Source organism: Phascolarctos cinereus, unplaced genomic scaffold (genome assembly GCF_003287225.1).
Source record: "Phascolarctos cinereus isolate Bilbo 61053 unplaced genomic scaffold, phaCin_HiC Scaffold_9;HRSCAF=440, whole genome shotgun sequence".
NCBI lineage: Eukaryota > Metazoa > Chordata > Mammalia > Diprotodontia > Phascolarctidae > Phascolarctos > Phascolarctos cinereus.
Window position 1 is genome coordinate 179,892,973 of NW_027556402.1, and position 24,120 is coordinate 179,917,092.

Here is a 24,120-nt window from a genome sequence, read left to right on the forward strand (position 1 = left end):
GATGAGTAATTCAATTTATGGACCTATTTACACAACAAGAATGAATCTATTTCATTCAATAGACGTTTGTTAACCAATAGAATGCTAGCATCTCCACCACCATGTTCTTTTCTGTTTCCCTTAAAAGAATACAGCATACATCAGTTGGAGGATATCTTGACTTTCCTAGGTCCACACATTTCCTAGGATGAGAGTCTCTAGAGAAAATGCCATTATTGTACATCTTTGATTACATCATTAATTCCTTTTTCAGGCAATGAGGTCCATGCAGCATACAATTTACAATCCCTGGTTATAATTACTGACAGTTTCCATTGACTTTTATAGAATCTATAAAATCACTGCCAATTAATTAGTGGCCAAAGCATTAATGATGAAAGGTCTTCATCCAGATCAGAAGCATGAGAACCCCCAAAATTATGCCTTAATTAATTTCACAGAACACTTTTTAGGAAGAGGATACTGTTAGGGGAGGCAATTAATACAAGATATCCTCTGCTGTCACAGTTGCTTCTTCTATTTTGGTCTTTATCTCAGGAAGGGGAATCTGACTTATGGCTACCACCAGCAAATTTGCTGCGTGAGCAGTAGCACTTGCCACACAGATCCAGAAAGACTCTTCGTACTGTTCCTCCAAGACGACAAACTGAAAGATCTTTTCCTGAAAATTGGCAATTCTGTCTGTGAGGTCATGGAATTTCACAGCCGCCATGAAGCTCCCAATGGCCAAAGCAACGACACCACCTACAACCAAAGGGAGATTCAAAATTCATGTTGGCAATTAAAGACTTCATGGTACCTTGTTTAAATTGTAGCATCTTGGTTAGGATTGAACCAAATTTTATATAGGCTAAATCAAACCTTTGAAAGCCCCATATTAAACACTGTTCATTTTCAATCTGTGAGGGAGTCATGCAGCAAAACCACTCTGATCCAGTCTAAGGAGGAGTGAGTCCAATCTGAATTAGGAAATGTTTTTTGAAGAAATGCAATCTTATTATTTAGAAATACCTATAGCAGTATGAGCTAGGCTAATAAAGTACTATTACATAGAAGTCATATTGAATCTATTCTAATAAACAGATAAGAATCTGTTATAAGTAATTCATTAGTTGTTTGAAATGGCTGCTAGTAAAGTATTTGGAAATGGCTCACTCTTGTCAATAGATTAACCTTCCTGCATTTTTAATTACATCATTAGTTGGAATTTCAGCCTTGTCTCTTCTGTTACCCCAAATTCCAAATTCATGGGATCCAATTCAATTTAGTAATAATCCTCAAACATCTTTTATGAGCAAGGCGCTGTGCTGAAGGAGATACAAGTAACAAATAGCTGGAAGAATGGAATCAGACACAACTTGCTCACCACAGAACATAAATCATAGGATAAAGTTAGACACAGGACTGGAGTTCTAGGAATTTAGAATCTGATGGGGAAACGAGTGTACAAATAAGTATAACACCAAATTTTGCTATATTTTGTTGATGATTTATATTTAGTGACTTGTAAGAATAAATGAGACAGAACTTCCCTTACCCCTTACATGCTACAATTAATTCTTTATGCCTATTCATAGGGTTTGTAGACTTAGAGCTGGAAGAAACCTTAAAGGTTATATACAGGCTCACCTCCTTCTTTTACAGACAAGGAGTTAAGTGACTTGTCCAGGTAGTAAACAGCAGAGCCGTGATATGAATCCATGTTTTCTAAGTCCAAATTCAGAATTCTTCCTACAGCACTGTACTATGGGGACACTCATATTAAAAACTTAACTGAATAAAGAAACTACAAATCCTTAAACACCTGAGGATGTTCCCATGGGCCTCATGGAAGAGAGGCTGGGTTCAAAGAGAGTTTCCAACTATACTGTGACTCCTTCTACCTTGTTTCTGGATATCTTTTCAGCTTGCATTTCCACTTATTTATTTGGCACAGGGCTTATCACCTCCTTATTTAGCCCTGATTAGCTTTTTCCATAGATAAAGGGTAAGGAGAGGAGATAAGAGTAGCTAACAAGTACAAAGAGAAAGGAAAGAAGAGAGACCCATATACCACCCTTTCTCTGGCTCAGAGTTGTAGTTTTGACCTTGGGATCCTATCACAGGATGGAGAGCTGGAAGGGACCTTAGAGATCCTACCCCCAATTCTATAGATAAGAAAAAATAAGGATTAAAGAGGAATAGATAGTAATCTGGGTTGCAAACCACTGGCCTCCAATGCCAAATCCCATTCTCTTTCTACTCTGTTCTGCAGCCTCTGCCCCATTCTGCTTCTCACCACCGACTTCAGGTACCCACCTGATTTTGGAATGCACCCCCTCCCAACCCCACCAATGGTAGTCCTTGGAGTAGGGGGATGTAGTTAGACTAGTCACTGTGAACTGATCAAAAATGGTTACAAGTTCAGGTTGGGTTGATGGAAAGGATCAGCTTGGGGGAGGTCAGGGATATGCTCTACTCTGTAGAATCAATCTTGTGGTATGTTGTATGCTTACTGAAAAGCCCTCCAAGATTTTCAAGTTCAATACTGATTATTTTTTCCCATCTCCAAATGGATTTGACCTTTGGTGGTCAGCACTCTTACCACAATCAATTAATTAATCAATTGTAGTAGGCACTGGGGATACAAGCAGAAAGAATGGAACAATCCCTACCTTCAAGGAGCTTACCCTCTAGTAGGGAAGCCACCTGCTTTCTCCTATCATCTTTGTTTGATGCTGCTATTGAGCCTTCAGCTCCTGAGCGCCATCCATAGAGCCTTCATCATGCCTCCAGCTTGTATCCCCTTCCCCCCCTCGTCTCCCCATTTCCTTTCTTCTCCTTAGTCCCTGCTCTTTCAGCATCATTTTCTCTTGTCTTCTCTTCCTCCCCATCCCTCTGTCTCATGCCCTGAATCACTCATGAATCCAAATAACCATGTATATATTTTTGGGTAAACAAAAATAGATTATTATAATAGCCTGAGTAACTTAAAACCATGAAAAATAGATTTTAATGGATAAACTTAGGGAAAATCAGAAACTGATCTTAAATGGCAAAGGTATAGTAACCACAATATTGTAAAGACAAACAACTTTGAAAGACTTAGGAACACAGTGCAATATCAGCTGTGATTCTAGTAGATTTGTGATGAAACTTGGCTGCCCACCTCCTGATAGAGAAATGCTGGACACAGAGTGTAGTTTGAGATATACACACGTCTATATATGACATGTGTACATGATGTTTATATAAATATGTGTGTAAACATGACACAAGATGTGTGTATATGTGTATGTAAATATGTATATACATATATTTATATTTATGTATTTCATGGTCATTGCAAGAATTTGTTTTGCTTAACTATACATATTTGAAACAGGTGTTTTATTTTTCTTGCTTCTCAATCCAGGAAAGGGTGGAGGAAACAAAGAGGGCAGAATTTGAAAAAAATAAAATTAGAGAGAAACGAAGAAATAGCAAGCATTTTAATGCCTTCTTACAGTAAAGTTAACTGTATTTCCATCACAGTTTGACAATTATGTGGACCTGAAACAACTTAAGAGTGTGTCTTACCTGCAAGTACATTCCACAGACATATACCAGCAGGGCCATTTACTGCACGATACGGGACCTTTATCATATTGAGGACTGCAAACCCCATACTGACCAGGGCCAAGGCCATGGCCACAAAAAGGAAGATTAAAATCATTACATGAAGGCCAGTGTTCAGCTGTTTCACCATGTGAGGAAAGACTGGGGAGAAAGAAACAATCATTGTTGTATTTCATTAAAGGGTATTAAAGTACTATACTATGGGCCTATGGTATTTTAGTTGTTTCTTTGTAAAGTGCAAGTGACATTTATTATGAATGCAGTAATGAATTGGGGAAGGGCCAAAGCAAGCAGGCACCCTTCTAGGAAAAACCTTCATCTTTTCCTGTTCTTGATACATGGATTCATTGCTGCTCATTGTGAGGCCAGAACCTTTAGACTCCTGTCTTTAGGCATTAATATTGCGCACAAACAGCTGAAAAACAAATGATCACAGGTAGCAATCTAAATTGACTTGACCTTTTGATCTAGTTATCTTTCCTCAATGCTGATTCACACCACTCCTTTCTCCTCTTACATGGTTCTTTTTCAAAGGAGAACTGGCATGAGGGCTAGGTTGGTATTGCTTATGGGCATTGAGCAACCTGAAATATAGGTATCATAGGATTTAAAGGACTTGGAACATCATCTAGGCCAAGTCCCTCATTTTGTAGGTGAGGAAACAGATTCCTAGAGAGTTAACCTGACTTATACAGGGTCATATAGGTAGAATGGAGCTGACTTGGGCCTTTTGACTCCCAACCCTGTGCACTTTCTGCTACAGTGCATTCCAATGTTACATTACCAAATGCTTCCTGTCTAGTTATACCCCTGCTTTAACTAGGAATTTTTGTACCTGGGGTGACAGGCACATAAAGCACCATCAGAGGAGGAGCTGAGGGATCTGGTGGGGTAGGTAGGGAGAGAGTTATGTCAGCAGAGCTTTCAAAGCTAATTGGATGGTACCAAGCTGCCACTGTTCTGAAAAGAGAACAAGTAAGTTACTAAGGATAGTTGTCCTTGATTGCCACCCCAGGGCTCTGAACTTTCTTTCAGTGCTGGAGGAGTCCTGATCCTCACCTGGGCCAGGACAGACATGTTTCCACATTTGAATCTAACATCTGGTAGTGGGGCAACGACGTCCTCTTCCTCCCCTACCTTTCGCGGGTAATTAGAATAAACTGCCCTGGAGACTACACATCCTTTTCTACCACCATGCTCCTATGGATACTTTGGTATCAGTTTTGGAGGGAGGGTCCGGGTTCTGGGCCCATGGCAGGCCTAGGGGAAGTGGATATGCCTGGCTCCAACTTCCCCAGATGTCGAAGGAAGGACAATTTCAGCCACAGGAGGGCCAGATGCATAGCTATTTGCCCCCACACCTAATATGGGGCATTAGGGGAGAGATGTAGCTTTTATCAGGAGCCTTACTTTGGTGCACTCACGTTTGCCTACCCAGTTTTGAGCTCTGGAACCATACTTAAATTTGTTGTTCCTTTGCTCCCTCTTCCATTTTTGATGCCTGTCTCAAAACATATGCTCTATAACTTGTTCTGCATCAGTCCCCTAGATATCATAATTGGTGCCATGTTCTCCCGGTATAGATTAGAATAGTAATTGATAACAGTCTAGCCAGACTGGATGCCTTCTGCTAAGGAAAGAAGACAGATGGACAGAAACAGCTAAAATGACTAATGAATCCAATAAGTGTAGTCCTTGTCACCAAAGGAATTCTGTCAACAAGAGTTTATTCTAATCTGACCTATTTTATGACTTGTGTGTTTAAGAGTGCCTAGGGTCTGCTTATCCTAGATAAGTGCCTTTGTAAAAAGCTAACTTTTGTCCACTTTAGTATAAAACCCCCAGAGACCCTAACCCCCTCAGGCCATTGAATGTGTTTATAGCTCAGGACAGAGCCAATATCTTGGGTTTCTCCTAACAAGAACAAAACTAGGGGCAGCTAGGTGGCGTAGTGGACAGAGCTTGGAATCAGGAGGACCTGAGTTCAAATGTGGTTTCAGACACATAACACTTCCTAGCTATGTGACTCTGGGCAAGTTACTTAACCCCAAATGCCAAAAAGAAAAACAAAAAACAAGAACAAGACTGGAACCCGACAGCAGCAATGAGGAGAAAGTATAGCACGCCTATAGGACATATTCACTATGTGTACTGAAAATGGTTTCTATGTCATTAATAAAGCCTGTAGTAAGATTTGAGGTGGATATGACCACATTTCTGTTCCTTGAGATCCAGAAAACTAATGTAACTACATAGATGTACAGTAATTTTTAATTGAATTTCAATTTTTTTCTTCATATCTTTTAGAAATTTTTTGGCCTACATATTTTTAGTATACAGTAGACTAAAGTTATGATTTGGCTGAGTGGAAGTTACTGTTTTCACCCACACAGTCATGATAGGAAGTGTGAATTTGTAGGAAACTAACAGGAATCTAAGTGCTACATAGATGTCATTCATATTTATCATTATTGTTACTTTGTTTTCATTTTTTTGATGGGGTTCAGGTAGAAAGGATCCTGGGAAAAGTTACTATCCTACTTATTTTTCCTTTATATTCAAAGTTCTATAGACTGTTGCACAGGTAGACAAAATTATTATCGGTATCATTACCTTCTACTTCAGTTAAATAGCAGACTTTGATACTTGCGGCACAGGCCACTGTACTGAAACCAGTTTCTCCTAGTTTGTCCCTGGTTTCTCTTTGGTTAAAACCAGTGGTCCCTTCTTTGTCCTCATCCTTCCGTATATCTCAGCTTCATCGGACACTGTTGACCTAACCCTCTTTTTTCCATTCCTGCCTTCCGTGACACTATGTAATCTTCAATCTGTTGTTGTCTCTCTGACGATTCTCTCCCTGTTTCTTTTCTGGGCTATTTTTCCCTTGTGGACTAAATGTCGAGGGGCTCTAAGGTTCATTCCTAAATCCTCTGCTCTTCTCACTCTACATCCTTCCTTAAGGGAGTCCATCCCTTTGCATCTTCAACCATCTCTATGCAGATGACTCTCAAACGTATGGAAGTACTGACGTTATTCTCTTTTGAGCCCTATATTTCCAGGTATCTCTAGGAGATCTCCCCTTACATGGAGATTTACTTACAATTTCCGATGACATCTGAAATTTAACACTAGAAAATGTCTTTCCCTTCAGTCATTCTTTCCCAGTTTTCACCCCAGTTATTTGGGAGTCCTTGCCTCTCCTCCTTGGCTCTCATTTCTTTGTGATGTCTTTTAGAGTTCTTGCTGTTCGTTGCCTCAACTACTACCCCTCATTCAATTCAGTTTAGTTCAACAAACATCTGGTGCTGTTGGCTCTGCCTCAGCTGTCTGGTTGGTCATCCTACCTCCATAATATTAGATCAGAGGATTTGAAGCTGGAAGGAACCTTAGAGATTATCTAGTCCAATTCACTTGTTTTATAGATGAGGAAACTGAGGTCCAGAGAGTTAACGGCGACTTACCCAAGCTTACATAAACAGCTATGTGATTCAAACTCATATTACCCCGTTCTAAAACCTGTATTCTTTACAGTATACTGGACTGGCTTGTAATTTTCTCCATCTAAAACACAACTGCTAGGATAATCTTCATGAAACAATTTTTATTCATATTTCTCACCTGCTCAAGGGCCTAAAGTCCTATTAAGTATTTATTCATCCATCCATCCATCCATCCATCCATCCATCCATCCATCCATCCATCCAATGGGATGAGCAAAATTAGAGAATTTACCGCAAATGTTTACATGGACTCTTTGTGCCCAACCTGTGGTAGAGCATTCCAAGCTCATATTGGTTTGATCAGCAACAGTCGGACACACTGTACCTTGACTCTAGTATAGTGATGTCATTTTGGTCCTCTTTGAGAATGAAGGACAACCAACCATCTCTCTGTCTGTCTGTCTGTCTATCTATCTATCTATCCATCTATCCAATCTGTCCAGTTCCAAATTCTCTCCCTCCCTCCACCTCTCCCCCTCCCATTGAGAAGGCAAGAAATACCACATCCACTATACATATGATTTTTTTTTTTAGGCAGTTGGGGTTAAGTGACTTGCCCAGGGTCACACAGCTAGTAAGTGTCAAGTGTTTGGTTTGAGGCCAGATTTGAACTCAGGTACTCCTGACTTCAGGGCCGGTGCTCTATCCACTGTGCCACCTAGCTGCCCCCTACCTATGATTTTTTTTCAAACACAAACAGCTCTACTTGGCCTTTAACTAGTTCCACTAATTTATATGGCTGGTCTCATTTTATTGTTTCATAAAATTTAGAGGTAAAAAGGGCTTTAGAAATCATCTAGTCCCACATTTTCATTAAAAAAAATTAGGAAATGGAGTCTAAGAGAATGGCAGTGACTTGTCCAAGGACACATGGATAATAAAGAGCAGATCTGGGCTGCAAACTCAAGTCCTCCGACTCCAAATTCCCCACACTGAATCTTTCCATTACATACCACTGACACCGACTCCTTGTGAAGGTATTGGAGCAGGCGGGAGAACCTGAAGCCTTGAGGCCACATGTGGCCCTCTAGGTCCTCAAGTGTGGCCCTTAAAGTTTAGATTCAGTCAAAAGGCCACACTTGAGGACCTAGAGGGCCACATGTGGCCTCAAGGCCACAGGTTCCCCACCCCTGTATTAGAGTTTGAGAATGATGGCAAAAGGCTAACAGGTGTGATGGCAGGCTTCGAGGGCTCACAGTTACCCCCGTTCTCTAGGAAAAATCAAGACTTGCTTATTAGAGAAGTGGAGTATGGTAGGCTCCAGATCTGTCTACAGTTAAAAAAAAAAAGCTGTTCTCAAATCCTGGCTCTGCTACTTACTACATGTGTGAGCTTGGGCTTCTCTTCTCTGGGCCTCAGTTTCCGAATCTGTAAAATCAGGGGATTGAAGTAAATGATCCTATGATCCCTAGGTGTGTGAGTGCCTGTGGAGTTTTGCAAAGCAGAATGCACCAGTGGGAGGAAAGAATGTCTGGAGGACAGAGTAAATGCATGGGGGTGGGGGGAAGAAGGTGGAGGGAAGAGGAGGAGGGAGAAGAGGAGCCTTCCAAAACTGAAAATACACAAGCTGAGTGTGCTAGTGGATATCACCTGGAATCTCATATCCAGAGATATCACTAGAAAGGTTCTGGAAGAAACAGAGAATACTCTAATCCAGTGCAACAAGCATTTATTAAGCTCCGACTACGTGCAAAGCCCTATGCTAGGCTAGACCAAAAAAAAAAAGTCCCTGCTCTCAAGAATCATTCTTCTGGTAAGATACAAAGAATAAACAAATAAACACATAGAAAATGACTTGATGAGAGACCCTATTAACAACTAAGAGGATCAGAAAATATTTCCCATAAGAGAGGAAGGCAGCTAAAGGAAGCTAGAGATTAAGTGGAGGTAAAGGAGTACCTTCTGGGTAGCTAGCTAGGTGGTGCAGTGGATAGAGAGCACCAGCCCTGGAGTCAGGAGGACCTGAGTTCAAATGTGACCTCAAACACATAACACTCATCCTAGGCAAGTCAGTTAACCTCAATTGCCCTTACAAAAAAAAAAAAAGGAGTAGCTTCCAGGCAGGAGGGGCAGCTTGTGCAAAGACACAAGGAAATGGAGTGACAAGTTTGGGGAATGGCAGGTAGGCCAGATGGACTGAAACACAGGGCATGGAGGGGAGTAATGTGTAATAAACCTGGGAAGGGAAATTTGAAGGGCTTCAAATGTCATGTTTGTATTTTATCTTAGAGGCAATATAGAATCACTGAAGTTTCTGGAGCAGAGGAATATATGGTCAGATTTGGCTTTGGTAGCCAAGCAGAGGCTAAATTAAATAGTCCCTCTGCACTCTGAACTGGAGTACCATTAGGAGGCAATTGTAATAATAGCTAGCTTTTATACAGAGTTTTAAGATTTGCAAAGTGCTATTTCATTTGATCCTCATAATAACCCTGTGAGGTAAGTGTTACTATTATCTCCATTTTACTGATGAGAAAACTGAGGCTGAGAGAAGTTAAGTGATAATAGTCCAGGTGAGAGGTAATGAAGGCCTGAACTAGTGGGGAGGTTGTATAAGTGAAGGGGGAAGATTCAAGAAACCCATTGAGGTAGAATTGATAAGGCTTGGCAATCTGGCAACTTGGCCATGAAGGAGAGGGGGAAAGAGAAGGGTCTAGTAGGATAATTGAATTTGTCAAACCTTTATTAGAAGGATAGTGTGGTTCCCTCAACAGAAGTAGGAAAGTTTAGAGAAAGGGTGGAACTGGGGAGATAAGAGTGTCTCTGTTTTGAATATGTTGAGTTTGAGATGCCTACAGAGAATCCAGATAGAGATGACCAGTCTTTGGTGATTTAAGACACGAGTCCAGGCGAAAGACCAGAGTTGGATTCATAGATCTTGGAGTCACATTCACGGCGATAATAATTAAACCCATGGGGACTTCCTCCTCCTTTTTCTATCTCCTCCCAAAATAAGTTATGGCTAGACCATAGTTACTCACTAGTGAATAAAAGCTGCTCCTTGGTTCTCTTTTTGAATTCCTTCCTATCCCCAACTAGATAAGATACTTTCATATACAATCCTTGGGTTTTTTTGGGGGTGGGGTGGAGGGTTGTTCTTTTAATATTGAAATGTTGATGTTGATATTGATGTTGGGAAGGAGTAAAGTTTGGCTGCCCAGCCAAACCTGTTCCCCAGTGACTAGTGGTAGTTACATTAGTTTAAAGAAATAATCTTAGGGTAAATAAATGGTCCTGGATTTATCAAACCAACTCATCAAGAAGTATTTATTAAGTGCTCACTATATACCAAGCATGGTGCTAGGTCCTAGAAGAACAAAGATAAAAATGAAATGGTTCTTGGCCACACTCCACTAGGGGAAGCCAGCAGCCATTCAGACAAGTAAATACAAAAACTAAGCTGTGTGAAAATACAAACCAGCTTTGGAGGGGACAGCAGTCATAATTTGGGGGAGGGGGATCAGGGAAAACCTCTTGTAGGAGACGTTACTTGAGCTGGTCTTTGAAGGGAGTCAGGAATTCCAAGAGGCTGGGTGAAGACCTACCCTTGGCTGGAGAAAGTCTGTGAACCTGGCTGCATAGCTGGCTGTCACTTTGCATCCCAGATGCAAGCCAACAAAGGAAAGAAACTGCCCAGGGCTTCCAAATGGAGCTGTATCTAAAACACCTTGAAGAGATGGGTATCTGCCTCATTCAGAAGTTTCTCCAGATGAGGAAATAGTCAAATAATTTTTTCTAACATCCCACTCAACTATTATTATTATTATTCACTCAGAGGCACTGCTGGTTTGAGGGGGATGATTGTTCTCTTTCTCACTGGTCTTCCTCTGGGACAAATACATAGTGTATGATTGCTTGTAAGTGAGTGTTCCAGACTCAGAGACTCAGAGACAGTAGGCTGCTTTTTCTGTTACAGGAGAGACTCACAGAACAGCCATATTAGTCCTGTGGTAGAAAAATGAAGGAATAAAGTCCATGTATTTCGTGGAGCAACCACTTCCTACCCCCACTCCACACTCTGTTGGTCCCAAATTGCAACTGCTATTGCCTAAGGCTTCATGTTATGTTCAATAGAAAGTGAGGAATACCCTCAACATATTGGCGGATGCGCTGTGGGAAAACAAGGACAAGAGATACCCAAGAAGAGCAGGGATGGCTCGAGATCTGGGGTGTTGGAAGGAATAGTCTCATCAATGAGACCATGGATCCATTTGAGTATCTGAATATTACCTTATGCTAAGTGTCAAAGGTGGGGGTTGGGGGCAGCTAGGTGGTTCAGTGGATAGAGCACTGGCCCTGGAGTCAGGAGGACCTGAGTTCAAATCCGGCCTCAGACACATAATATTTCCTAGCTGTGTGACTCTGGGCAAGTCACTTAACCCCAACTGCCTCACTAAAAAAAAAAAAAGAACAAAAAAGAATAAACCCCCCCCCAAACCAAAGGTGGGGGTTGAACCTAGACCCTTAGACTCTAGAGCCAATTCTCTTTCTACTGTATCAGAGATCTCCCTTAAATACACTGACTGTATTGGAGGACAGTAGATGTTCAGAGGTCCTGGTTGACCTCTGCGCTGCAAGTTACTTAAACTGTTCCAGGGCCAAACTTTTCTCGTAAAATAAATTCCTTAAGAAAATAGAGACTGTTTTTTTCTTGTTTCTTTTTTTTGTGCCTGGAATATAGTATGAACTTGATAAATACTTATCAATTGGTGAATTGAAAAAATGAGCGGTTTGGACTAAATGACCTCTAAGGAGCTTTCCAATTCTAAATCTGTGATGATCCTTTGTTAAAAAAAAAAAATCATGGTGACAAAATCAGAAAAAATACACAAAAAAGAAGAAGAAATCAGAAGGGATCATTGATGTCTATATATAATGGGAGGGGTATGTGTGTGTATGTGTGTGTGTGCATGATACCTTTATTACACAAAAGTGAAAGGACAGAAAGGCTTAGATGGAAGGAATAATTTGATACCTGGGTGCACTGTTTTATCTGAATCCTTAGGATCATAGGATTTCAAGTTTGAAGGGATCATAGAGTTCATTTAGTCCAACTCCTCATTTTTACAGATGAGGAAATTGAGGCTCAGAGAGGTTAAACAAATTGCCCAGGGTCACATGGGTTCAGTAAGTGGTAGAGTCAGAATCGAGCCCAGCTCTTTAAATGCCAAATCTAATTCTTTTCACAATCTATTTCCTTCCTTACCTCATGTTCACCTGTATCCCCTGTGTTGTGAGGCGCAAATGAAATAATGGGCGTAGAGCACTTTGCAAACCTTAAAGCGCTATATAAATGTCAGTTTTATTGTTATTGTTATTGTTATTATTATTATTAGTCTGGTGATGGCTTCATTCTCTGAGCCTTCTACTATTGCTTTGCCCAAGCAATGTTTAGAGTGATACAAGGATATATTGGTAATTGCTTAAATCACCAGAAAAATGTATGCAAACACAATTTTAAATTTGATTTACATTATTGACACTTTCTTAAAACTAGATAATCAACAAAATGGGAAATTGAACCCTGATTTGTAGCAATTGAGGATTTCTTCAGTGTAAATGCTCACAATGGAAATTTAACAATCTATTTTAGAAGGCCTGTGTCCTTATAGTTTTTTATTTTTATTATGAACTTAACAAACATAAAAAACAAACATTTTAATGTACAAAAAAGAGGACTGCGTATGAAACTGTGAATTTCTGTTAGTTTTTAAAGTGCATATTAAATGTTTAACATGATAGTGTTAGTGCCTTCCCTCTGTTAATTATGTCATATTTATCCTGTAGATAGCCTGCTTTGTATAGATTTTTTTTACATGCTGTCTTATCTGTTAGATTGTAAGCTCCTTGATGGCAGACACTGGTTTTTTTGGGGGGGTCTCGTTTTATATCCCCAGTGTTAGCACAGTGCATGGCACATAGTAGGCACTTAAATGTTTATTGATTGAGGGTAACAAAACTGTCCTGCTTGTCTATGTCCCCTTCTGAGCTTCCTTCTTTGCTCTTCTGAACATTTTAAAAAATACTTTTTCATCTTTATCACTACCCACCAACTCCCTCCATATCTGTCTCTACTTAACAGAAGCCTTGACTTGTAATGAGTAAACAAAGTCAAGCAAAACATATCCACACATTGCTCGTGCCTGAAAATGTATGTCACACTCTGTACCTCATGTTTAACATGTTTAGCAGTTTTCTGAAGTCATGATTGGTTGGTCTATTAATCAGAGTTCTGAAGTTTTTTTAAAAGTTGTTTTCCTTTACATTATTGTCGTTTTGAAAATCATTCTTTTTATTCTAATCACTTGCATCAGTTCATAGAAGTTCTTCCCAGGCTTCTCTGAATTGTTAATATTCATCATTACTTACTGATGCTCCAGTTATCCCCAAGAATAGGGCATCATATTTACCAGTATCTTCCTCCTATGTCTCTTACAGGATTATGGGGTTTCATAACTTGACTCTAATCTCTTTCCAGATTGAGTTCACATTTCTACCCATCATGTATTCTATCTTCCAGCCACACGGACCTTCTTACTGGTCCCTGTACATAGTGTTCCAACTACTACTGCCTATGCAGAAGATGTTCCCCCATGTCTGGAATAATCTTCCTCCTCACTTATTTTTAAAAAATAGTCACAAATCTACAGCTTAAAGGGACGTCTGAAGCTAGCTAATCCAACATCATAATTTTCTACTAAAGGAAACTGAGGCCCCGAGAATCAAAATGACTTCCCCAAAGTCATGTAAGTAGTTTCAGAGATGAGATTTGAACCTAGGTCTTCTGACTTCCCAGAGAGTATTCTTTCCACTGAGCTATTCTGTATCTTATCTCTGTGTATTTATCTTACTATTATGTACTTATCTATGTTTTTATCTTACTGTTTCTCAAATGTTCCCCTTATCTGGGTTTTGGTCAGGTTGTGTCACCTGTGCTTGGAAGGCACTCCCTACACACCTCTGCCTCTAAGACTGCGTAGCTTCTTTCAAAGCCTAGCTTAAAGGTCACTTCCTACATGAAGCTCTTCCTGATCTTTCTAGTTCCTAGTGTCTAGCCAATGAAATCCCCTTGTATTTACTTTGTAGATATGTAATATCAACTTATATTCGAATAGATTATTTCCCTGAACCCTCATCCCCCAGTAGAATTAAGATTTTTTTTTTAGGCATTTGAGGTTAAGTGACTTGCCCAGGATCACACAGCTAGTAAGTGACAAGTGTTTGGTCCGAGGCTGGATTTTAACTTAGGTTCGGTGCTCTATCTACTGCGCCACCTAGCCGTCCCTAGAAATAAGCTTCTTGAGAATAAACACTTCCATTTTTTTTTAAACTTACAACCTCAGTGCCTAGTACAGCAAGTAACTGGAATGTGCTGGGTGTGTAATAAATGCTTGTGGATTGATTGATTATATAAGGCATATAGATGTTCAGGGACTTGTTGGAGATGATGCTGTTAGCAAGTGTTAAAGGTGAGATATGAATGTAGGTATTCCTGCCTCTAGGCCCAGCACTCTGGTATCCGCTAAAGCCATGATGCCTCTTTTTATTTCACAGATGAGGAAAATGAGACCCAGAGAAGAGACTTGTTCATATTTACACAAGGAATAAGGATGAGGTCACTTGGATAGGTAGTAACCAAAGGCAGGGTTCAAACTCAGGTCCTTTGCCCTCTTTTTGTTAAACCAACTTGTCTTTCTCTCTCTCTCTCTCTCTCTCTCTCTCTCTCTCTCTCTCTCTCTCTCTCTCTCTTTCTCTGTGTGTGTGTGTGTGTGTGTGTGTGTGTATGTGTGTGTGTGATATACCTCTTCTCATACCTATATATCCCTGGAAGGTCACTGTCATTAAATGTGGTCACAGAAACTTACATCTCAATTTAAAAAATTCTCTACCACTTCAAATTCTTAAATAACAACATTAACTAACAGTAAATTCTTAAATAACAACAGCACATGTTTATGTATCACCATAATTTGTAAAGCACTTTCTTCACAATAGTCCTTATGAGGTAGGTAGAGCAAGCATTATTATCCCCATTTTATACATGAGGAAACTGAGACTCAACCAGATGAAATGACTTGTTGAAAACCACACAACTGTTCAGTGCCAGAGGACTTCTGACTCACAGTCCAGTGTTCTTCCCACCAATAATAATAATAATAATAATAATAATAATAATTCACATTTCTTTGAGGTTTATAACAGTATACTATCTTTGTTCTCATGGAGAGCAATGGGAATTTTCATTGGCTATTTCCCTGCCTGGAATAGACTGCTCATCTCTTCTTCCGGCCTATCATGGCTTCCTTCAAGTCTCAGCTAAAATCCCATCTTCTAGGAGAAGTCTTTCCTGATCCTCCTTAATGCTAGTGCCCTTCCTCTCTCGATTGTTTCCAATTTATCCTGTATGTTTACCTTGTCTCTACGTGGTTGTTTACATGTTGTCTCCTCCATTAGACTGGGAGCTCCTTGAAGAACAGGGAGTATTTTTTGCCTTTCTTTGTATTCTTATTGCTTTCTTAGTGCCAGGCATAGTCAGCACTTAATACTTATTTGAGGACCAGATGACTTACTGACAGTTTAGCACATAGTTTGGTCCACTGGGTGCCGTCTCAGCAAACATTTCTTCCCTCAGGAGACAAACAAATGCTACATTTAATGAAACTTATTAGTTTAAAAGATTTTAAACCAGTTTCCAGGGCATGCAGAGAAGCGTGCGATACTCACTGGTGAATCGGGAGTGCCGGCCACCCAGCCCACATTGCCGCACTTTGCAGCCCCGGAAGAGTCCGTAGTAAATGTCTCCAATGAATTTAACTAGCTCTGGATCTGTGGCATTGACCAGATCCACTCCGGTCTGACAGAGGATCTTCCCGCTCATCCACTTGGGGACTGCCATAGCAATGATGATCAACAAGAAGGATGAGAAGCTCAGCAGTGAGGCCAAGCCGAACCACGTCTTCTTAAAACATCCAGGCATCCTAGTGGGTTGAAGAGATCATCCCCGAGGCCACGCGGCAGCGGCAAGGGACAGCGGCATCCTCGCAGCCAATGTCAGCTTTTCAGTACAGGACATTTTAAAGTGCATTTCCCCCTCTCCTTTTCCTTTGCTGCCCAAGCACATGTTTATTATGACAACATCCTGAAATGGTTGCACCGACAGCCTTCATTAGACTCAAGTGTGCGCAGAGGATGGTGTTTGTTCCCTGAAGGAAGTAACCCTATATCAGCCTCCGACTAGTGTTTCAGCTGATGGTTTAATTGTCTCCTGTTTTAAATATTCAAATGACACTGGGGTGCTTATCATAAGTACTTGAAAGAGCAAAACCAAGATGAGATTGTAAGGAAGTGTCAAAGAGGTGTGAAAAGAAGCTGAGGAGGAAAATCAAGTGATTGGGTACAAGAATTTTGCTGACAATGAGACTGTATCAAATGTCATCTCTTTTATCCCTGACAAGACCTTTCTCTCTTTCTCTAAATGTCACTGCTGTCCGATCTCTTGGGACAACTAATAACAGGAAGAAATGACCTTCCTTTCTCCAAGACATTTAATTGAAGTGTATAAACAGTGCTTTATGACACCTGGATTTGTCAGTGGGTGAATCTTCTGAGTGTAAAACTGCAACATTAATCAGTTTGGGGATTGATGATACTGAGCAAACCGAGTAATATGTACTGGAAAGAGCACCAGCCTTGGAGGAAAAACAATTCTGGCTTTGGCACTAACTAGTGAGGTAGTCATTTAACCTCTCTGACCATCAGTTTCCTCATCTGCAAATTGGGGCTGATGATACCTACACTATCTGCCTCACAGGGTTGTCATGAGGCCAGTAAAGCAAGATATACATGGGTGCTATTATTATTATTGATGTTGTTGTTGCAAGGCAATATATACAGTGGTCAATAAAGATGTAAGAAGATAAATAGGCTATATTCTTGCCCTCGTGGGGTTTATAATCTAGTAGCAAAGACAAGACAAATACACAAATAACTGTGGTATCATGCAAGACATGATACATATATTTGAGATCATAGGATTTAGAGCTGAATGAGACTTTACCGAACATCCAATACAGTGGGTCTGTCTCAAACTTTTTGGTCTGAGCACCCCTTTGTTCTCTTAAAAAATATTGAAGACTCCAAAGACAGTTTGTTTATGTGGTTTATAGCTATTGACAGTTCTCACATTAGAAATGGAAACTAACCAAATGTTAAAATATGTATTCATTCATTAAGAAATAATCATATAAAACCAATATAAAAATAACCAATATAACAATATAAAGCAAAATAAAAATAAAAATATATATTAACATATTTTTATGAAAAACTATGATATTTTCCTAAACAAATAAAATAGTGAGAAGAGTGGCATTGTTTTACATATATATTTTTCAAATCTCAAATTTCTGGCTTAATATTAGACAGCCAGATTCTCTCAATCTGTTGTGATATATTGTTTTGGTTGAAGTATATTAAAAAATTGAGCCTCACACAAATATGTAATTGAAAAGTGAAGGAGTATTTGAATAGACAAATAATGCAAATACAAATAATGTATTAGTACAAAAAATTTTTTGCCTTATAGAAACCCTGAAAGGTTCTTGGGTTCAAAGACAATGCTTTGAGAACCACTGATCTAATGCAACTGCATCATTTTATAAGAGGAAACTTGGGACTTTAAAGTAAAATGACTTGTCTAAAGTTATTAATCAATCAAATACTTATTAAATGCCTACTATGTTCCCAGTAGTGTGCTAGGCCCTGGAGATACAAGGACAAAGAGTGAAACAATCTCTGCTAGCAAGGAGTTTACATTCCAGTGACAGAAACATGTGTGTGTTTGTATACGTATATATGTACATATATATAATACATACATTTAACTACTTTGTATTAATTCACTTTACACATATATTATGGCAATGATTAATATATTTTATATTTATATAAAATGCTTATATTTTATATTTACAATATGTTTTATACAACATATTATATTTTAATGTAATATATAGCATATAAACTTAAAGTGAATCAATACAAAGTAGTTAAAGACAAGGTAGTTGGGAAAGGAAGGCACTAGCAGGTGGAGGAATCAGGAATGACATCATCATAGAAAAGAGGAGCTTTATGATGTAGAAGTAAGGATGGAATGCATTCCAGGCACGGAGGAAGAGTTGTATAACAGGGAAGTAGCCAAATTGATATTACACGTTGTATATCTATATCTATACCTATCTATCTATCTATCTACATACACCTTATGACTCTTGGAGTCCTACATAGTAGACACAGAATGTCACAATGCCTCATAAGATGCCTTTCTTAAGCATCCAGTGAAAGAAGATAATATCTGGGATGTTCACAAGATGGCCCTCTCTTTGAGCCCCTATGCTCTAGGCCCCGCAGTTCTGCTCTGATGTATATGTGGTACAGCCTCCCCAAAGGCTGAAATATCTCCTCCGGAAATGAATGGGTGGTCAGCCAGAAAGGTCCAGACTGTTTACTTCCTGCTGCATTAGGCTTCCAGTGGCAGCGCTGAGCATTTAAATCCTTTTGGGCCAGGTTTGCAATCTTGGATGATTTGGAATATTGCTCAAAATATAAAAAATATGAAATTTACAACTCAAGTCACCACTTGCATCTGTAATCTCTCTTAGTTAATTATCCCCTATATCCATAGGACATAAATATGCATCATACTATGGCCACAAGGTTCATTAAATATAACAAAAATCATTGGATCATAGATTTAGGGCCAGAAGGGACCAGAGTGTACATCTTGTGCAAACATTTTACAAATGAGGAAACTGAGGTTCAGGGGTTAAGTAACTTGTGTGGAATGTAGGCTCATTGAGGGTTGGGATTGTTTCATTTTTTGTACTCTGGATTAGAGACTATACCAAGAGAAAGAAAGGGAAGAATGGTCAGAGAGATTTTTCTTCTTCTCTAGCTCACTGGCTAATGGGATTTTTTTCAGTATTTGCCAGTCTCTACTCCGGGATCAGACTTGCCTCAGTGGAGCTGATCTCCACCCTACTTTAGGGTCACAGTCTTGCTTCTTTCATCCTCTGATCTGAATCACCGGACATAGGCTCTTGGGCCCTGGCGTCTTGTAGCCACCATGGTGTGACAGTCTCAATCCTCCAGGCAGTCTGACCACACCAGCTGCTTGTTCCCCATGCCCTATTAGCAAACAGGAAAGTGAAATTTTAAGGACAACACAAGGAAATGGAGGCAGTCAAATTCGGAACCCAGTGTCCACACCTCTTCCTTTTCCCGTGGCCTTTTGCTCTTTTCGAGTGTGCATTCCCCTGGTTTCCCAGCGAGGGCATATGGTGCCATCTCCAAGCTTTCTTTCTCCGTTAAATCACCACCCTGAACCTGCAAGCACATAATTTGATATAGATAAGAAAGCATGGCACGGACACAGGTTATGCTGGGTTATGTGCTTTAACCCCCAACTCCATTGCTTTATCATTCTACATAGTACTCATATGGCATAATAATGACAAATGTATATAGCAACTTATGCCTACAACATACCTTCCATATATGATCTCATGTGATATTTACAAAACCTTGAATCATTTTGGTGTCATTTTCCCCATTTTTCAGATGGGATAACTGAAGCTCAGAGTGGTTAAGTTACTTGTACAAAACAACATAGTGAGTGAGGATCTTGGGCTTGAATCTGGCTTACGTCTTTTAATTCCACGTAAAGAGCTTATTCTACTACATGCCAGGAGCACGCCTGGCAAAGGTACACCTTGGCTGTGGCTGATATTAGGATAAGCAAAACACATAAAACCAGGGACATTCTGAAATTATGGTATGTTTTGAGTCTTCTACAAAAGACATGCAAATGAAATATGTTATTATGATTATGTGCATATAATGTTCAATTCATATAATTAGTAAGAGTATAATTATTGGAGGAGGGGGTTCTTAACCTGGGGGCCATGAACTGGTTTTAAACATTTTTTGATAACTTTTTCAATATAATTGGTTTCCTTTGTAATCCTTTGTATTTTTATTTTTGTGCATTTAAAAACATTATTCTGAGAACAAGTCTTCATCAGAATGCCAAACGGTTCTATGACACGCACAAAAAAAGATTGCACAGCTCTGGACTGGGGGGGGGGGAATTCAGGAAGGCTTTAGGGAGGAGGTGACATTTAACTTAGATGTAAAGGATATTAATAGGTGAAGACAGAGGAGCAGAATATTCTAGCTGTAGGGAACCCAGATTAAATTGACTTCTGTGGACAAAGGAGAGGTCTACGGGCTATTCCTTTTTCTTTCAGATAAGTCAGACAATAGCCCTTTAAATATTATGTCTATTTTTTATTTATTACATAAATAAGTGGCACAGTGGATAGAATGCTGGGCTTGAAGTCAGAAAGACTCCTCTTTCTGAGTTCAAATATGGCTTCTGACACTTGCTAGCTATGTGATCCCAAGCTTAATTTTCTTGTTTGCCTCAGTTTCCTCATCTGAAAAATGATCTGGAGAAGGAAATGGCAAACCCTTCCAGTATCTCTGCCAAGAAAATCCCAAATGGGGTCATGAAGAGTCAGACATGACTGGAAAATGACTAACAATAATATCTACTTAAATTTTTATCTGCTTGGACAAAATCTTTATGTGTCTATGGCTGGAAGCTACCAAACACTTATTTTTAGAGCTTATCCTACCTGCGTTATTTTCATTTACTTTTCCCACCTCACTTAGGGCTCAGAGATCTAGAACTGGGAATGGACCTTAGAGTACAGTTAGATCAGACATTCTTAACTTGAGAATGATGAACTTCTCTATTTTTAAAACAAAGTATTTTTAAAAACAGTATTTCAATATAGTTTCCTTTGCAATCCTATATATTTTACTTTATATATTTAAAAACATTGTTCTAAGAAGAAGTTCTAAAGGCTCCCATCACAATGACACAAAAAACTGTTAAGAATTTCTGATCTAAGGGGGCAGCTAGGTGGTGCAGTGGATAGAGCACCAGCCCTGAAGTCAGGACCAAACACTTGACACTAGTTGTGTGACCTTGGGCAAGTTACTTAACCCCGTGCCTGAAAAAAAAAACAGCTGATCTAGACCAATCTTTTCACTTTACGGAAGAGGAAGCTGAGACTTAGGGAAGCTAAGTGATTTGTCATACACGGAAGAAATTTTAGAAGTGTAATTTTTAATTCAAGTCTTTTGACTCCAAAGCTATTTTCCTTCCACCCTGTCACAAGGGTGGAGAAAGCAAGGGTTACAGCCATCTATAGTGTTGTAGGAGGACTGAAATGAGATAATGTATTTAAAATTCTTCATAAACATGAAGGGCTAGAAAAATGTAACCACTAGGTGGCACTAGTAACAACTAATTTGATCTTGTTCACTCGAAGAAGCCGGATGGGGGAAGCCACTTTCTTGGGCTATGTATCCCTCTAACCAGGGGAAGGAACAAATTCCAGTCTATTCATGTTTCTTAGATAGCGAGCCATCTTCTATAAACTAATCTCTGTCTCTGTCTCTCTGTCCCTTTCTTTCTCTCTCTCTCTCTTCTCTCTCTCTCTCTCTCTCTCTCTCTCTCTCTCTCTGAGTGGCCCCAGTGGTCATGGTATTTTACAGGGTGTAGTTAGTGTGGCTTTACCCAAACAAAATAGCCATGAGTCCCTATCCCATCAGCAAACCCCTACCTCTTCCCTGAATCAACTGTAATTTGCAGAGCTCTTTGTGGCCATATTCTACCGGAATAAACAGACATGCCTAAATATAATGCCTATATTATACACATAAGTACATATTTTTACATTTAGGTACAGAATCAATAAAAGGAATAAAATAACACATAGCAGAATACCTACCAAAGCTTGCAGCTTTTTTCAGACTCAGGAAATCTGTAACCAGTCTACAGACACACTCCAAACCCAGGAACTATGGGAAAAACAATTCTCATTCGCTACTGCCTGGTTGAGAATTGTGTCACGTAGGCCGCCCCCCCCCCTTTCCTTGTCAATTCAGTTTTATTGTGTGAGCAATCATTATATGGGACTCAAACAGATATGTCAACTCTTCTTTTTGTGATAAAAGTATAAGAAGGGCAGGTTTATCTTGGTTCTCCTTCTACCTGTCTGATTATTTCTTCTCGGGCTCTGCTGCAAGATTGTTATTCGGGTCCTATCAGTGGATATTCCCCAAGGATTTATCCTGGGCCTTCTTTTCTCTCTCTATACCTTTCTTGTTGATATCATCAGTTCTCATGCAGTTAACTCTCTCTGCAGATAACTCCTAGATCTATGTATCCACCTCCAATATTTCTCAAGAGCTCTAGTCCTACACTAGTAAATATCTGTTAAGACACCTGTACCAAGTTGCCCTATAGACATATCACACCCAACAGATCTAAAACAGAACTCATTATTTTCCCCTAATAAACCGACGTTTCCCATCTTAGAGGCATCTTCAACTCATTCACCTCCACCTCCCACCAAATATGCAATCGGTTACCAAATCTTGTTGATTATACCTTGAAAACATCTCCTATAGGGATAGCTGTGTGACACAGTGGCTAGAGTGCTGGCCCTGAAGTCAGGAGGACCTGAAATGAAATCCTGCCTCGGACACTTACTAGCTACATGACCCTGTTTGTCTCAGTATCCTCATCTGTAAAATGAGCTAGAGAAGTGAATGGCAAACCACTCTTGTATCTTTGCCACGAAAACCCAAATGGGGTCAGGAAGAGTCAGACACAACTGAACCACAATGTATCCATCTCCATTCAAATTGCTACCATGACACTTCAGGCCCTTGTGACCTCTTATTTGGATCAACCTAATTTCTTCCCAACTACTTTCCCTCCTTCCAGTGTCTCTTAGCAATAATCCATGCTCCACACATGGGCTAAATTAATCTGACTAAATCACAGGTCTGACCACATCATTCCCTTTATTAAGAAGCTTCAGGCCTCCCTATTAGCTCTAGGCCAAAATACAAACTCCTTAGTGGGACCCTTCACAATCTGTCTCCAGACTGCCTTTCCAAGCTTGGTTAGAACTAGTCTTCATGCCCTCTATATTCTAGCCGAAGCCTACCTGTCCTCTGAACTCAGAATTCCATTTCCTGCCTCCATGACTTTGCATAGGCTATTCTCTATGCCTAGGATACACTCCATCATAACTTCTACCTCTTCGAATTCCTGTATTTGTCAAGGTTCAACTCACATGCTTCTTATAGGAAGCCTTTCCCGTTTCCATTAGATGTTAATTGCTCTCTCCTCAACCAATCAAATACATAATTCTATATTTATGTGTTCTATTCTCCCCTCCCCTCCTTGAAGACAAGACATGTCATTTTCATTTTGTCCCAGTGCCTGGCGCACAGAAGGCACTTAATGTTTGATGGGTTGGCCTAGACTGGATTAGTTGGTTTTCTGGGGTCCAGAAGAGCAAGTCCCATCCTTTTCCCACATGACAGCCATTCAAATATTTAAAGACAGCTAACTTCCCCTCCCTCCAGGCTATCTCCATTTCCTTCAACCAGTCCTCATATGGCTTGATCTTTGAGTCCTTCATTATCTTGTTCACCTGTGGATACTCTCTAGTTTATCAGTGCTCTTCCCAAAACATGGCACCCATAACTGAACACAGTACACTAGACAATGGACTCATGTATACTTCTGTTGACTTCTTGTTTCTCTAGTTCATTGTACTCACTTAGATAATTGGGGAACTTCCTGTTTAATACCACCCAGTCTGCTATCACCAACTCCCCTTGCATCTAGCTCAGAGAGCTATCCCTATAGGAGAAGGTATAATCAACGGGATTTGGTGGGACCTGAAGGAGAATGAGTTGAAGATAAAATGAACAAGTTCATTTACATATCAGAACCCAGAGAGCTAACAGTGACTGCCAGGGATGAAACTTTTTGCTCAGGGCCCAGCATAACTTCAGCCACTTTCAGTGTATGTTTATGATGCCCAATGGAGCTCTCCTGTATGTCTCTGATGTAGTTGCTTCTGACTGAGCC

General features: G+C 39.9%; 1 protein-coding gene across 1 annotated transcript; it reads right to left on the bottom strand.

The window, feature by feature from the left end:
- Positions 1–280: 280 nt before the first annotated feature.
- Positions 281–16,646, bottom strand: CLRN2 (clarin 2). Its single transcript, XM_020989904.2, has 3 exons — positions 15,822–16,646; positions 3,559–3,738; positions 281–744 (listed from the first exon to the last, which is right to left on the bottom strand). Exons 1-3 carry the CDS (start codon positions 16,072–16,074, stop codon positions 479–481), a joined length of 699 nt encoding a protein of 232 aa, XP_020845563.1. The 5' UTR covers positions 16,075–16,646; the 3' UTR covers positions 281–478.
- Between the last annotated feature and the right edge of the window lie 7,474 nt (positions 16,647–24,120).

What these genes read in the sequence shown, in the direction of transcription:
- CLRN2 (XM_020989904.2), bottom strand. Translation starts at nt 16,074, where the DNA reads ATGCCTGGATGTTTTAAGAAGACGTGGTTCGGCTTGGCCTCACTGCTG. An exon ending in CCGGCACTCCCGATTCACCA is followed by an intron (nt 3,739 to 15,821) that starts GTGAGTATCGCA and finishes CTTTCTCCCCAG; the next exon opens with TCTTTCCTCACATGGTGAAA. An exon ending in TCTGTGGAATGTACTTGCAG is followed by an intron (nt 745 to 3,558) that starts GTAAGACACACT and finishes CTTTGGTTGTAG; the next exon opens with GTGGTGTCGTTGCTTTGGCC.